The sequence below is a fragment of the Megalopta genalis genome, chromosome 9 (assembly GCF_051020955.1).
Source record: "Megalopta genalis isolate 19385.01 chromosome 9, iyMegGena1_principal, whole genome shotgun sequence".
NCBI classification, from domain to species: Eukaryota; Metazoa; Arthropoda; class Insecta; order Hymenoptera; family Halictidae; genus Megalopta; species Megalopta genalis.
Window position 1 is genome coordinate 11,018,486 of NC_135021.1, and position 17,604 is coordinate 11,036,089.

The following is a 17,604-nucleotide window of genomic DNA, read 5'->3' on the forward strand; positions in this document are numbered from 1 at the left end:
CCCTTCTTACGCAAACCCGATGCAGAGAGACTACGAATAATTTACGATTATCTTAAACAATGTCTCGTAAGAATGTAGAAATTAACAAGCAACATCGAACTTCAAAATCTGCTAAATTTGGTTTAACGCTAGATTCACGGAACTCGTCAAAATGACGGGTCACTAATTTTTTAGTTTTACGATCATTCATATCGTAACGATACATTCACGAGTTATTTATTCAATTTAGATGTTACTTACGGCAAATGTTACAATAACGCTCGTCACTTTTATAAAATACTATAAAACAGCTATTTTTTGTGCTCCGTAAATCTAGTGTTAAAGCATTAATCCTTATCGGACGTCAGATATTCAGGTCTAATGTATAACGTCGCGTCCGTCGTAGCTTACGACTGTCAACACTGTTAACACGTTCCGTGCCGAGCTTTTTTTACTCGAATCTTCACACTTTGATATTTGACTAAAACTTGATGTATTACGTGCAATTATTAATTCTCGTACACATAACAACGTAACAAAAACTTATCAACGCCCATTCTTGCGGTGGAAATTGATTCTTCGGTTCTAAATTTCTTGTAAACAATTTGTTCAGTTCACTAAGTAAACGTGCAAGCGTGTACCATCGATGGTACACGTGGCACGGAACGTGTTAATAAATAAATAAATAAATAAATAAATAAATAAAGAATAAATAACTTCCTGGCCGGTTGATCCGTGCGGTCCCTAAGTTTCTCCGCCGAGATTCGCAACGCGTCAGACCTCACCCGCGATAATAAAGAAAAAGAAAAGAAGAAAAAAGAAGCAACAGAACAATTCGGCGTAACCTGGACCGTCGGGAAGCAATTAAACGGCTTTCCCGAGGTATCGATTACCTGCGCCGCTAATTAAGAAGGGTTAACGACCACGCGGCGATCACGAACGGCCGCGGGAGTTACCGTCCGTGCGGCGCGCGAGCGAAACAAACTGCGACACGGGCCGCGATAAGAAAAGCATTGTTTTTCTGGACTCACCATCATTCCAGGCAGTCTAATGGAGCACGAGCTGGGCACGACAGCGCGCGCGCGAGAGGGAGACAGATAAAACCTTTTTACAAGGGGGCCACCCGGGCCTGTGGCCCTGGTTGGTGGGGGCCCACCATGCCCCTCCGCCGTTCACTCGTTCGCGCCACTATAATATCCTCACTAACACACTGCCGGCGGACCTCCTCCTCACCGGGAGCAAAGAGATCTCCACGAGACAACACGAGACGATATCCCGGCTACAGAGCCATGCTTCCCTCCTAAATCGCTCGCGGTCCGAACCCGACTCCTCCGCTCAGCGGAACTTGAAGGTCATTCTGCCGGTACGCCGATCGGTTCGGCCTGCCCGTGGAGCGCGCAACAACAACGACCGTACAATCGAACGCGTTCAACAAACAGAAAACAACAACCACTGTCGTTCGCACCGGTGGCGGTCGCCACTGCGACGGCTTCTCACATCCGAGGAGACGACCACTCGTCGTTCGACGACACTCGCCCGTACACCGATCAACCACGAAGACGAACAACCGTTCACCGTGGAGAAACCGTTCACCGAAGACAAAGTACCAAGAAGAAGAACACTGTCTAGAGAGGAGCACTCCGAACCGTAGAGCGACCCTTCGTCGACCCTTCGTCGATCCTTCGTTGACCGCACAGATCCGTCCCGAGAGTCTTGCGCTGCGAGACCGATCTAACTCTTTCCGATAACCGAGTCCTTGCCCGCCGTTTAGGACTTTGTCGTCCCTTGGCCTAAGCGCTACTGTACAAGTTGCCGGCCTAGGCTGGCCGCTTTGGGAATGGTGTATGCCCGTGAAACGTAATGCCCTTCCTTCCGATCACTTTGACTAGCTACCGAGGATTCCCGCGCGGAAGGATCGCGGCGGCGCGTGGAACGCGCCGGACCGCGCAGCGGAAGAAGAAGAAGAAGAGAAGAGAGATTCCGATTCCGGAATAGAGCCGAAGAGTCGAACTTCGGCGTCCCGGTGTTGCTCGTCCCACGAGCAGAGCATATCAGCGCGAGCTCCTGTCGCGATTGGTCTCCGGGCGACGACGCGAGCGCGCCCCGAGGTGACGCGGCCCAAAATTCTCGGCTCGAAGCGAGTTTGCGTGCCGCATATCGTTCCACGGTTCCGTGACCTCCGACCTCTCCTCTCGCTCTCTCTCTCTCTTGCTCGCTCGCTCTTTCTGTCTTTGTTCGCGTCTCCGTCGCCTTCGGTCTCCTTCTCTCTAGCGATGCGCGCCGCCGATAAGCGTCAACAGCGTCTGAGAACAACACGATCACACCGAAAAATAGTCCTCGGGCCGGCGTTGGCCGCGCTCGCCGCGCGCATACTTAACACCGACTTCCTCCGAAAACAGCTCTCGAATTTGCATCTCAACGGGCCGGTAGCGCGCACGTTCCCGCGACGCTTCTCCGTCTGCTCGGCGTCATATTCCGGCTCCCTCTCCACCTTCCGTCTCCGATCGCGCGGCGTCTCCCGATTTCCGGAGCTCCGCCGCGATCAGTTTCGGCGCGAGCCGCCGCGCCGGATCCGCGCCGCTCGATTTTCCCTCGTAAATCGTCAACAGGTGGTTCTCTCGCGAACACGTCCGCTCGATACACGCGTGCAGGACGAGAGCGGCGAGTCGGCGACTCGCCGGCGAGCCCCCGAGATCGAGCCTGCTTCGGAGACGACGACGACGACGACGACGACGACGAACGTGGGACCGTGGGGTGTCCCGGGATGCTCCGAGTTAGGGCCTGGTGGCACGGTCGGCGAACAGCGCGCACTTATCGTCCACCGTTGCTCGAACAATCGCGAACTTCGCCGCTGGTTCCGCGGACGTATTTCGGTCGGTGAGCAATCTCGATCACACGCGTACCCCGATCCGTCACTCGACCAACAGAGACGAGGAGACGAAGAGACGACGGGAGTTGCAGCACCGACACCACGCCACTGTGTGTATCGCTCGGCTCGTCGGCTCGCCTCGGCTCTACGTACGGGCACACGTGCGCGCGTGTACGTGTATTACGATAACTTTGTTCCGCCTCTCTTTCTCCGCCGGCGTTGTCCTCCTTCTCTCTGTTCTCTCGTCCCCTCTCTCTCTCTCTCTCTCTCTCTTTCTCGCTTGCTCTTTCTCCGGCGCGGTAGCGGAGACTATTTTCGTTTGCGATGGAAGTAACGGCGGTAGTAGCACGCGTCAATCCCCCACTCGTTGGCCCGCGGCGGTTCGTTTTCCTTGTCGCGTTGGTTTCCCTCCGTTGTCCGTCGTGTTCGCCGTTCCCTTTCCCGGGTCCTCCCGGCTGTCCCCGATTTCTCACGCGACGCTGCTCGGTCCTCTTCGTCCCCGTCTTCGTCCGCGTCCTCGTCCTGGCCGAGGAGCTGGGCCCTCTGGAGCTCACAGGGCCTGCCGGCGCCGCGTTGGCCCGCTGTCAGCGGCCGCGCGCCGGAAACAAGAGGAGGAAGAGGCGGAGGAGGACGACCGGGCCTTTTCATACGCGAACATCGGCCGGGAACGGGTCCTCGCGTACGGCGACGCCTCCGTGCCTGTCACTCTACCGCACTCCGTCGTGTCGGATGTCTCGCGTTCTCCACCGGAGAGATCCGTCTCACAGCCTCGCTTTACTTATTTCGCCACTCTCGCGAGCACAAACATTCCCGCGAGCTTCGGAGACGCGGCGTGCTCTCGCTTGTCCGGACTCGGCTCCGCTCGGCTCGGCTCGGCCTGCAATTTGCGTATCGGACAGAGGGAAAGAGAAAAGAAAACGGAAGAAGAGCGACCTCTCGTCGGTGTGTCGGAGGGAAGCGACAGCGTGCGCGAAGAGTAGGAGACGGAAGAGAGCGAGGATCCCGAAGGCGGTGCTCGTCCTGTCGGAGTCCGCGAGCGATTGACTCCCGCGCGTCCCGGTCTCGGTCTCGGTCTCGGAGCCGCGCGGCACGCGTGAGGGGAGTACCAGGAGGGGGATTCCCGCGGGAGGAGAGCCTCCGTGGAATGGGAACGCGGGTAGCGGGATGCCGGCGGGAGAGGGAAGAATCGGTGGCGGTGGCCGCGGTAGAGCCAGGAGGCGACGCCGAAGAGGGACTCTCGGCGAGCGGCGGAGGGGCGGGGACGCGGGTGGGAAGCGGGAGAGGAGGAGGAGGAGGAGGAGGAGGAAGAGGAGGTGGAGGAGGGAGCAACGTCCAGGAGGGAGGGGTGGGTATGGCGCGTGCCACTACACGCTAGCAGGTGGAGTGCGCGTGCCCAGAAATCTCTTTCTCTCTCTCTCTCTCTCTCTCTTCGCTCTATTCCCACTCCCTGTGGGATCGTTCTCTCCTTTCTTCGCTCCTCTTCGAGGTTCCCTTCCCGGTTTCTCCGCGATCTGTCTCGCTTCTCGCCGGTTTCCTCTATCCGCTTATCCGCTTCTCTTCCCTCCGTCCCTGCCCTCTCCCCGCGGACGCGTATCGCTCGTGTGTCCACGGTCGGGCCCCGTTCCGCGAATGCGTGGCCACCGCAGCCGCCTGCCGGCTCCTTCCGCGACCTCTTCCTCGTTCTTCCGGTCGTGATTATTCAGCTTCTTGTCGCGGTCGCCGCGAGACTAATTCACCCGCGTTACGTGCTCGCCAGGCCGCGGTCCACTTATTGCACTCGCACGACGTTGCTCGCTCGAGTCAAATCGCCGCAAGCTACCATCGGGTCCCAACCGAGCCACCGGGCCGCCGTTACTTCGGAGCTGCTAGAAGTTGCGGCATCCGGTAGCCGGACTTTTGTTCGCGATTCCAGACGGATCCTCGAGCCGGCTGCATCGCGGCTGCCCGAGAGCGTTCTTCTTCGCGTGCTCGCTGCGCTCGGATTGTTCTAGCGTTGTCCAGATAACAGCCGCTAACGAAAGTCTCCGCGGCGATAACCGTCGAGGGCACGCGGCCAACACATCGCGTACGAATCTCCCTGCTCCTCGAGTAATCCAACAAGTAGCACACCTCCGAGCTTCTTTTACAACCGGCGAACTATCACTCGCCTAGATCGTCGATCCTCTCGCTTGTCATTCCGCGGAGACGTCATTCCGAACGATCGCTGCACCGCATGATCTCGCGTGTGTCACGCGGAAGCTCGCGGGTACCGTGCACCGACAACCAATGTCGAACCGTCGATACCGAACCCGACAGTCGGGCTCGATCCCGAAGTCTCTTCGAAGAGACGATCGACCACGGAACGAGATCCGAAGAGGAAGCTATTGCGATCGTCGCAGTCTGACGATGTCCCTTGTAGCTGTCACGCTGCGCACGTGGCGGACTGGGAGCGCGAAACGATAACAAGCCCCACACAGAGAACCTGACGCCCCGAGCAGTCGCCAGCCACTGACTCTCCTCTCGCTCGGCTCGACTCGACTGGCCTCGCCTCGCTTCGTCTAGTTTCACCTCGCCTCTCTCCGCCCCTCTCGCGGCGTCTCGTGTCGCGTCGCGCCGCGCCGCGCCGTGTCGTGTCGTGTCGTATCGCAGTCGACCCAGCCCGAGCCGGCCCGACCCGGCACGACTCGCCTCAACCCAACGCGACCCGAATGACCCGCGAACCCGACCCGCCGTCGTGACCACGCCACACCAGAAACGTCGCGCACACATAGGACACCCGGTGTTCGGCTACGCTCGTGCACCGAACCCGAGCCGTCCCGAGGCCGGCTTCGTCGCGACTACGAGCCCGACTTCGACGCGGATTCGCGGCCCGATCGGAGCTTTGCCCGCTTGTCTACTCGCTTTAACACCGCCCGTATCGCGCCACCGCACAGCGGCCTGCAAGGCGGCACTTCGCCGACCGAATCAACGCCGTCTTCCTATCGATTTTTTTTCGCTCTTCGCGTCGTCGGCCGGCGCCGATTTTACCGAGGCTGAATTTCGATTCGTATTTTACGCGGCCCGAACAGCTGATTAAATCGGCTGGCGAATTAAACCGTTCGCAGACGGTGCCGTTTTTAACTCGAGGTCCGAAATTGTTTTTCCGACCTATGGCATTTCCATTTCGTATAACCTGGCGCAGTTTGTATACAGGGTGTCGCGAATTTTTTCGCAGCGTGTTCTACGAATAAAATAAGACTGTGACAAAACAGAAATCTATAATTGCTGTGTGCAGAAGTGGTGACAAAAATCACCAATGTAGCATAATCTATGCTAACATTTTTGTTGTTGTGAATCTGTACTTCAATCGGGAGCTAATTATTCTCGTTTTATATGTTCGATCGTTGTTATCTTATCGATTTGTATCGTACAATAGAGATCTATAGCTCTGTAACCTAACAATGAATAAATAGATAAACTCTGTTTCTACACTTTTGTTCGGAGCATGTAGATCATAGATTTATAATTCATATTTGGCTGACAAACTTCTTGTTTCTTTCTTTGGCAAACTGTTTCTATTGCCAATATGCGACCAGAACTGCATAAAATCGTAATTCCTAACATAAAGTGACGTACTTTCCAATCGCAATTACACAGTACTGGTAATAGTCCTAATTTCTGATGGTAGCTGCAAGGTCCAACGATTGTCCCAATTTCTGATGGCAGCTCTAAGTCGACCGATAACCTCAATTCCTGGTGGTAGTGCTAAAATTCGCCGATGGTACTAATTTCTCATCTTGTAACAATAGTCCTAACGTGTAACAATAGTCCCAATTTGTGATGGTTGTCCTAAATTCCGCCGATGGTCCCAATTTCTCATTGCTGCCGACGAGACCCAACTTCTGACAGTAACTCTAATGCCCAATAACAGTCCCAATTTATGATGTTGTTATAGTGTTAAATTTTGCCGATGGTCCCGATTTCTCATTATAGTCCTAGTGTCTAACAATAATCCCAATTTCTGACGGTAACCCTAATGTCGAATGACAGTCCCAATTTTTACGGTGACGGCGGGTCCACCGATAAATTCTGCCAATCGTCCCAAATTCTGATGGCAGGCCCCGTTGTCCGACACTACCTAATCCAATAATTTCTTAACGATCAATCGAGCAATTTTGGACGCGCACGAGAAACGTGGAGACGTCGCAGCGAACTTTCTCCGTAGAGTAAAAATGTAACGCAGCTTCGACAGGGTCGCGAGCGCGGCTTAACGCGGTGACTACCGTGCAGCTGGCAGCGGAGCTTTTACACAGGCGCATTCGCGACACGTCGCCCGCGCTCTCCCAACATCCACGAACACTTCGTCGTTGCGTCATCATGGTTTCACGGTACGTACGCCGGGATTCGACGCGAGGCGAGGCGAGGCGAACGCGCGCGCGAGCGACCGCGCAAACGGGACCAGTACGAGCGACGCATCTGTACCGCTCCGCGTGCACTTATTACAAATCCGACAGTGACTCTCAACAGAATCGGTTCCGCCGACTCGCACGCGCTGCCTATCGTTCTCAGAAAATTGCCCCGGGAGCCTGTACGGCCGTTTCGTTCTGATCCGACGCCTTCGTTCTGACCCTGATATCTATTGTTCTACGAGGTCACAGTTGACGGTAAACCTACCACGGTTGAATGACCCGTTTCTAATTTTACAATTATAAAATTTGTACGGATTTAAATAAATTGGATCTCGTCAGTTTTCGGAGGCAATATACACAGTCGATTATATTGTCAAAATTATATCGTTTAATGTTAAATATTCTAGTATCTGGATTTTGTAATTATTTCATTTATTTAGTTGATTTGTTGTGAAAACGGGGCGGGCGCTTTGTTAACACTAGATCACTAATTTTCTAATTTACGATTATTCATATCGTAAAGATATATTTACGAGTTATTTATTCAATTTATATGTTGCTTACAGCAAATGTTACAATAACACTTGTTAAAAATCAGAGTAAATGTCTTATTGTTGCTTTTATAAAATAATATAAAACAGCTGTTTTTTGTGCTCCGTAAATCTAGTGTTAAAGAAGGTGCAATAATAACGAGTAAACGAGTACGAGTGTATAATAGCAATAATAAGAATAGTAATGATGGTAGTAACAGTAATAATAACGACAGTAGTAAGCAGTAAGACTAGTCAATATACATGTACATGTATATTGAGTCTGAAGAAGTAGGACAACGCTTGAGGTACTCGATGCAGTCGGACATCGTCTCCATCAGAACTGGGAGCTGAGAAACCATGCCCACTTATGGTTTACTTTAGAATTACTTTCTGAACAATCCTATACTTTTTTCTGCAACATCATTCTTCTAGAAACATTACTCTTGGAAGAAATATAGAGCCACGCATCTACAAGTGACTCTAGAAGATACTGTTCTAGCTACTGTTAGAGCCAAGGGCCACGAGACCACGCCTACAAACAGTGCTCGACATCGGATAGTCACGGCACATCTCGTCATCTAATTCTTTCTCTTACATCATTCATTTAGAAGCATCATTCTCGAAAGAAACACATAGTCGAATACGGACGACTGTTTCTATAAGACGCTGTCCTAGTTACCGTTAGAGCCAAGAGCCACGAGACCACGCCCACAGACAGTGCCTCGCATCAGAAGAGCAAGGTGTTTCGTTTTGTATTTCCTTTTCTTACATCACTCTCGAATGAAATGCATGGTCGAACACGAACGACTGCCCCTATAAGAGATTGTTCTAGCTACTGTTAGAGCCAAGGGCCACGAGACCACGCCTACAAACAATGCTAGACATCGGATGGTCAAGGCGTCTCGTCATCTAATTCTTTCTCTTACATCATTCATTTAGAAGCATCATTCTCGAAAGAAACACATAGTCGAATACGGACGACTGTTTCTATAAGACGCTGTCCTAGTTACCGTTAGAGCCAAGAGCCACGAGACCACGCCCACAGACAGTGCCTCGCATCAGAAGAGCAAGGTGTTTCGTTTTGTATTTCCTTTTCTTACATCACTCTCGAATGAAATGCATGGTCGAACACGAACGACTGCCCCTATAAGAGATTGTTCTAGCTACTGTTAGAGCCAAGGGCCACGAGACCACGCCTACAAACAATGCTAGACATCGGATGGTCAAGGCGTCTCGTCATCTAATTCTTTCTCTTACATCATTCATTTAGAAGCATCATTCTCGAAAGAAACACATAGTCGAATACGGACGACCGTCTCTATAAGACACTGCCCTAGCCACTCTTAGAGCCAAGGGCCACGAGACCACGCCTACAAACAGTACTCGACATCGGATAGTCACGGCATCTCGTCCTCTAATTCTTTCTCTTACATCATTCATTTAGAAGCATCATTCTCGAAAGAAATACATAGTCGAATACGGACGACCGTCTCTATAAGACACTGCCCTAGCCACTCTTAGAGCCAAGGGCCACGAGACCACGCCTACAAACAGTGCTCGACATCGGATAGTCACGGCATCTCGTCCTCTAATTCTTTCTCTTACATCATTCATTTAGAAGCATCATTCTCGAAAGAAACACATAGTCGAATACGGACAACCGTCTCTATAAGACGCTGTCCTAACCACTGTTAGAGCCAAGAGCCACGAGACCGCGCCCACAAAGCCACGCCCACTTAGAATACGCAGCTTGAAGAGAGCAATACACCGGTTTAACAAGCGAGTCGTCTCGCTCTCCTTCTCGATACCGCAGACAAATATCGAGAAACCATCGGCTCTATCCGCAACTACAAAACGTCTTCGATACGCGAACGGTATAATCGCCGGGGCCGTTCTCAGAGCTCGCGTCGCCTCGATTATCAGCGGATACTGGAAAACTCGTCCGCGTAGGGAGAGATTATCGCGGACGGGCGCGGCCCGATGGATCGAGAGAGCCGCCGCTAAACAGCCGAGACACGGCGAGAGAGAAGCTCGCACAGCCGGATCGTTTGTCCAGAAAATTGCCACTAGTGCAGCGTCCGTATTAATTGAAACGCGACACGCGGCCTCCACTATGCAAAGAATGTCCGCCGGACGACCATCAATTGCGCGGGTGATGTCGCTCACACGAATCGCCTTTATGATACCCGTGTCCGGACATTTAATTAGAAACGTTGCTCCCTTGGCCATCCGCAGCGGCGCGCCGCGCCGCGTCCCGTTTCGTCCCGTTGCGTCCAACCAGGCCCGACTGATCTTCCCGCAATATCTGCACGCGACATCCGAGTTGTTAATGCCGCGGCTCGTTTCGAAGATAGATATCGCCGCGTTAGACCGGCGGAATAAGGATCCGGCGATCCGATTCCGAGCCGCGATCATCCGGGCTCTGCTATATAGCTGCTTCTAGTATCTGCTAATTAATTGACGCGGACGTTCGACGGTTGACTAACGGGACGTTTTATAAGGACGTTGCTTCAAGACCGCGCGTGCAATCCGAACGAGCGATTATGTTTGTTTGCGACGCGCTTCTTTGGTTGGCTACACAGTTAATTCTCCTAAATTTTCCTTCGGCTTGTAGACGAAAACGGGCAATTTGGGACGAGAGATACGATTGTTCGAAACTCGCGGTTCATTTTTATAGTTGCCGATTGTCAACAATTATAAGAACGAGGCGCAAGGCTCGAACAATCGTATCTCCTCTTCCTAAATTGTTAATTTCTGTTTACAAACTGAAGGAAAAATCAGGGAGAATATACTGTGATCGGATACACTATACAGGGTGTCTCGAAAATGTTTCGTAATACGGAAATGGGGGGATCCTGAAGTCATTTGAAGTAACTTTTTCCTTAGCGAAAATTCGGTCCACGGCTTTCTTTACGAGTTATTAACACGCGTTCCGTGCCGAGCTTTTTTTACTCGAATCTTCACACTTTGATATTTGACTAAAACTTGATGTATTACGTGCAATTATTAATTCTCGTACACATAACAACGTAACAAAAACTTATCAACGCCCATTCTTGCGGTGGAAATTGATTCTTCGGTTCTAAATTTCTTGTAAACAATTTGTTCAGTTCACTAAGTAAACGTGCAAGCGTGTACCATCGATGGTACACGTGGCACGGAACGTGTTAACGAAAAACAGTGACCAATGAGAGGAGAAATCAGCTGGCGCGAGACGACTTCGTGCGCTCGTTGGCTCCCGTCAGTCAAGCTCGCCTCTTATTGGTCAAAGTTTTTCGTTAATAACTCGTAAACAAAGCGGCGAACTGCATTTTCGCTAAAGAGAAAGTTACTTCAAATGACCTCAGGAATCTCCCATTTCCGGATTGCGAGACATTTTTTGGACACCCTGCATTTAGTTTCGTTACGAATATTGGTTGAGTTTTTTTTTATTTATTTAAGCTAGGAATCCCTTTCAAGGTTATTAGCTCTATATCGATATCTCTTGTGATATTGATGATTGCAATGATCTTGGTTGCAGCGTAGATTTGGTGACGATATTGTAACAGTTGCTCGTTGTAATCAGAGTTGGACAAAATGATATGTCGATGACGGATTAAAGATAAGGATTAATGAATGAAATTTTATTGAAACAGACAAGTTATTCGTTTCAATAGAAAGTTATTTGTTATTCGAATCAGAAATTATTTGTATAGGAATTTAATTCGAAAAATAATCGATTCGAATAAAAATTCATAAAATACAATATTTTTTCAATAGTTTATCTATTAATTTCTTCGAAGTTAATTTTTACAATTAACTTTGGTTTTCGCTGCTGCACAACTATATAATTCTTTGTTCTCTATGCAAATAAATTATTTGAACAGAGGCTGTAAAATTATTCGAACAATTGTCGACTATTTTTGGTTTCGTGTAATTCCGTAAGAATATATTTATACGAGTACATCGCGGATCCAATAAATCCAATTACGAGGCCCGCGGTCGTTAATGAGTTTTTAATTTTAATTGAATTTATTTGTCGTGTAAACGGAGGGGATTCTTCGTTACAGAAAGCGTAACTGAGGCACGGTGGCTGATTTTTGTAGATCACCGGCACACAGTAACTGGCTCCAGAGCTTTTTCTTTCTTTCTCCTAATACTTAAAGGAGATTCGATACTTGTATCATGGGAGAAGTTCTATCGACAAAAAGACCTTGAAATTGACCTTCAAGTCTTTAAAAAATATCACTTAAATTGCTCAAATGTTTACGTACCCCTCCATTTCTTAACACTAAATCTGCCGAGCACAAAAGATGACCGGTGTCTACTGTTTTATAACAATGATACCACTAATTTAATCTGGAACTTATTCACCCAATTCCAGTAAGAAAGTCAACATAATTTCAACAATTTCAAAATAAAAATTATGGAACTGGTCATTTAAACCGCCACAGTAGGTTTATTAACTAAAGTTTACTATTAACTAAAAATTTAGCTATTTGTCTTGCTTTACTTAACGTAATAAAATGCGACATACTTAACGCAATATACCATCCGCACACACAATCAATATACAATCTGCACACCGCATTTGTATATGTGTTACATTGTTAAAAATATTTTTTACATTCTATTCGCTTGGGAGCCGATACGAATATGAAGCATGATTCCAGTTGCAACATAAAATAAGGAAAGAAAAAAAGATTGCTAAAACTGTGCTTAGTGGCGAAAACTCCCGAAGGCTGCTAAGGGGACACAGTAATTGGCTTCTTTAGCCAATTAAGTCCGCTATGATACATCGTTGATCCAGAGGTATCAATGATGTATCGGTATAAGTGAGATGTCATAATTATGCCGCAGGATAGGACAGGATTATGGCACAATTATAGCATAGTTATTAAAGCCTCTCGATGCTCGTCCCGCGTCCGACGTTCGCGGATCGAACGCGTCGCGGTGGAACGTTCCGCGACGCCTGCTCGCCGTTGCCGCATATTTTTAGGATAGACTATTTTCGAAAATGCACGGAAGAAGGGAGGGAGACTGCACTCGCAGGAAAGAACTGAGAGAAAGAGAGAACCGGAGCGAGCGAGAGAGAGAGAAGAGAGAATACCGATCGTTTCTTGACTTTTTTCCTCGTCCCGTGGCATCTCCCGACTCGTTTGCGCCCACAGTCACGGTAAAAGCAGCCAGCGCCGATAATATCCGCACAATGCACACACAGAAGAAAGGATTCCGCGGGAGGAACAAGCGGAGAGGCGGAGAGAAGAAGAGAAAGAGAGAGAGAGAGAGAGAGAGAGAGAGAGAGACGAGAGAGGAGAGCCGGTGGCGCGAGGAAGACGCAGCCGGCCGAGGTCGATGCCGCCTTCTACTGATTTGCGAGATCACTCTCTCCTTCTAGCATTCTTGCCCCTCTCGGATAGAGAGAAAAACAGACCTCTCGGAAGGGAGAAGGGCGGGAGGGAGGGAGTGCAGCGCGCCGTCCTCCGCGATACGCCCCGAGAACCGACCGATTATTTGTCCCATTGCGTCCGTCGCGGCCCTATTTATCGCCGCAATTACTGTACCTGCGTGCTTTTACTGCGAATATATTTGGCGGCCGAAAAATCCGAAAATTATTCGCCGAGCCTGCACGCGGAGGTGGGGCAGGAATACCGTGGCCACGCCTACACGACGAAATGCCGCGCGTCGAACCATTGTCTAACGAGCTGCGGTCATTTTCTTAAATCCTTTGTCGAACGATATTTTCCATGGCTTTCTTTCTCGTGGCGGTAATCGTAAATCGGAGCCTGCGACAAGGCGGAGTCATAATCGACGACATCTAGTTTATGTATTGTCATGTATCTGGAGTATGTTCGACCCAGTTCTAGTCCGAGAATAACGCTCTAAGTGAAAACACGTACGTATCGTCTTGTTACAGCTACGCAGAAATATGTGAAACGGTAAAATTAACGTTCGGCGTTTCATCGTGCTCGAAACAATTAATTAACGAAATATTAACGAATAGCCTCGTTATCGAATATTAGTTGTCTTTGATCGTTTGCCGAAGGAGCAGGGTTCGAAAAGGTTCCGGAAATAACTGTTTCAAACTGTTATTATATCGGTGCTGACTGAATCAGTTACGCAGAACCGAAAAAGTTTCATAACAGTTATGAGGTACAGTTGACCACAAAAGTGTTCGTACAGCAGAACGAAATTTGTTCGATTCAATTTTATTAGTATTTGCATGAAGTTTCTTTTTGAAATGTGTTTACACACAATTAAAGAACAGTTCTTAGTGTTAAAAATTGTATAGGAGTAAATAAATGCGAACATTTTTTTCTTTAAGTAAATAGAGCATATTTATTATGTGATACAAATTCCGGTCATAAAAGTCTCCGTACACTTAACAATAATGCGAATTTAAAGACTATTAATACTTTGCAGGGTTATATCTTTCGCTTGAATTACAGCTTGTAATTGTCGCTGCATCGATTGCACTAAGTTGAAAGTAATTTCATTGCTTATATCCTCCTATTCAGATTTTAAAATGTTTTTTAATTCTTCCCAGTTCGAAATCTCTGTACACTTAACAATAATACGAATTTAAAGACTATTAATACTTTGCAGGATTACCTTTCGCTTGAATTACAGCTTGTAATTGTCGCTGCATCGATTGCACTAAGTTGAAAGTAATTTCATTGCTTATATCCTCCTATTCAGATTTAAAAATGTTTTCTAATTCTTTCCAGTTCGAAATCGGTTGTACTTCTAATTTTTCGGCCCAATTCTTCCCGCAGATGTTCGATTGGACCGAGATTCGGAGACTGAGGAGGTGTTGCTATCACATGGGGAATATTATATTAGGTCATTAAGTATGAAATGTCCGATTTTGAGACTGAAAGTTTGGTTTATTGTACCTCGGGCCTTGCTCTCCAAAATCTCCAGATCGGAATTTTTCAAACAATGGACGTACTGTACGTTCATTAACCACATCCTTGCCGAACATCTCGTTAACATTTCGACTTGTCTGCGCTGCACTAGTTTCACGACGGAACTCATATTCGAAAATAACGCGAATTTTTGACTTTTTCATTACTTACAATATTTTACCCTCGGACGACAATACGATAGATTATTAAAAAAACAAAAGAGTGCGTCTGAAAGCCAGATGGCGTGTCCCTTCTCACTGCAAAAAAATACAAAGGACGGTCGAAGTGAAATATCGGAAACATCGGATATCAAACTTGATGATTTAGGTAATCGGACATTTCATACTTAATGACCTAATAGATAAGCCATTGTTGCATTAAATACGATTTCTGTTTAGGATCATAATCTTGGTAGGAGTTGTAATCACACACACACACACACACACACACACACACACACACACACACACACACACACACACACACACACACACACACACACACACACACACACACACACACATTCAAAATTCCAAATTTCTCGGCACTAACTTTTCAGTTATCTTTAAGTATGTGTAGATAAACAAATTTATCCATAATACCGTCAATTATGTGCAAATTGCCCGTCCTCTTTGCAGTCATGCAACCCCATACCATTACCGACCGACCGCCACTTTTTTGCACTCGCTCGCAAATTCTTACTGAAGGCAGTTCTTGATCTTCCCCACACTTTTTCCTTTCCACCATTGTTAAAAATGTTATATTTACTTTCGTCACAAAATATATAGTCTTTTTCCAAAACGACGCGGGTTTACCGACATAATTTTTTGCAAATTGCAATCGTTTCTTACGATTAGTTTCACTCACGAATGGCTTTCGTCTTGCGGTACGTGCGCGAAAATTATTTCGATGCAATGTTCGACGTATCGTTTCAGCATGCACATCAATTCCATCGAATTCTCGTAACTCTTTCGCAACACTTGTTGCACTTGTAGTAGGTTCCGTTCTTATTTTTCTTGAAATAAAATTGCCTTCTCTAGTTTTTAACTTCTTGGGTCTTCCGTACGCGGCTTATTAACTGTACATCCTTCTTCTTCATATTTTCTTACAATGTATTATATTGTGGACTATAATTTCCCAAACATGCTTCCAATTTTCCTTAATGATCTCTGTTTTTTTAAATAAATTAACCCTTTGCAGTCGAAGCTGTTTGAACTCGAAATCCAAAACATGATTTCTGATCTACAGTATTTCTATTTTATATAATTTATTGCGATTTATGCATATGAAATTGAGCCTATTGCAGCAAGTACAATGCAATTTTAATAGTTTTTTAAATATATAAACGAGTCTGATGCTCTCAGAATGATTTTGAAAAATAGTATACCAATTTTTAGTGGCGCCTCAGAGTCGCCATTCGAGTGCAAAGGGTTAATAATAATTTTCCCACTCTTCAATAGTCATTTCTATTCGTTTTTGATTGCGATTCATACTTGCAAACTAATTTTATAATTCAACATATTGTACTCGTTACCAACAGACTGCTAAGGCATTCTACGGTTAATATTCAGTATTGAGATGTTTCAGTTTGTTATTTGTTTGAATGATAGAACATTTACGCATCTTATTCCTAACTGTGCGAAGACTTTTGTGACCAGATATTTGTACCATGTAATAAATATGCTCTATTTACTTAAAGAAAGCAAGATTCGTGTTCATTTACTCCTATACAATTTTGAAGATTAAAGAAATGATCTTTAATTCTGTGTAAACACATTCTAAAAAAAAACATTATGCAAATACTAATAAAATTGAATTGAACAAATTCCGTTCTAGTGTACGAACACTTTTGTGGGCAACTGTATATCGGTTTCGGTTTTTGAGGATCGATATTATATCGGTTTCATAACTGTCATTGTTCGATTCATTTTGGTTCTGGATTTTTTTTATACATAATGACATGTATTGGTAAAATTCAATGTGGTGTAAAAAGATTGTACATCATTTTTCTGTGTGATAGACAAAAAAAGTACATTGACCGTAGTCGCAGCTTGTCTATAATACAAAGTACAGTAAATTCTCCCTAATTGACGCTCAAATTGGGCAAAAAAATAGACAATTCGGAAAGAGGAAATGCGATTATTCGAGCCTTGTGGCTCGTTTTTATAGTTACCGATTATCGACAGCTATAATAAGTAACAAGAATAATCGTATCTCCTCTTCCCAAATTGTCTATTTCTGGGCACAATCTGAGCGCGAATTAGGGAGAATTTACTGTACTTCAGAATCCATACTTTGAATCCTCGAAGGAAATACAATCTATTTGTTACGTAAAATAGAATTAGAACCGAAATCCATAACCGAAACTCAGGACCGAAAAATAACAGTTATAGAACCGATATACAGTAAATTTTACCTAATTAATGCTCAACTTCTATATAGAAATAAACAGTTTGGGAATAGGAGATACGATTATTCGATTCTTCCGGCTCCTTTTTATAGTTACCAATTGTCAACAACTATAAAAACGAACCGCAAAGCTGAAATAATCGTACCTCCTCTTTTCAAATTGTCGATTTTTATTTCCAAGCTGAGCTTCGATTAAGGAGAATTCACTGTAACAACGGTTCTGAAGAACCGAAAACGAAATCGAAACCGAAACCGATACATCTTATAACAGTTATGAGAATATTTCGCTTCATCATAACTGAAGGGGGGGGGGGGTATGTTGCGAAGAAGCAAGAGCAACGTTTATTTTGTTCGCTTATTGTACAACGTTTATTGCGTTCATTTATTGTACATATTCGTAACAGAAAAATTGAATTTTGGATCGAGTCGAAAGAAATCAATTCTTTATTCATTAGAGAAAAGGGTACAAGTCAGAAGAAGAAACATTTTTTGACAAAGAAACAATAGGTTATATTATTGACGATGTTAACAATCCGTGATTTTTCACGAAAATCCACCGA

The 17,604-nt window shown here is 46.6% G+C and overlaps 1 protein-coding gene across 7 annotated transcripts in view; it reads right to left on the reverse strand.

Annotated features, from left to right (window-relative positions):
* Positions 1–17,604, reverse strand: part of mam (neurogenic protein mastermind) — a 522,803-nt gene that overhangs the window by 245,335 nt on the left and 259,864 nt on the right. For 2 of the 7 annotated variants that reach the window (XM_076524429.1, XM_076524428.1), the window contains exon 1: positions 1,011–5,363. The exons of 4 other annotated variants lie outside the window; for them this stretch is intronic. In XM_076524429.1, coding sequence (XP_076380544.1) covers positions 1,011–1,016 — 6 coding nt within the window. In that variant the 5' untranslated portion in view covers positions 1,017–5,363. Of the gene's footprint in view, positions 1–1,010; positions 5,366–17,604 lie in introns of those variants that run through there. One more of the 7 variants, XM_076524427.1, reaches the window with a different exon arrangement.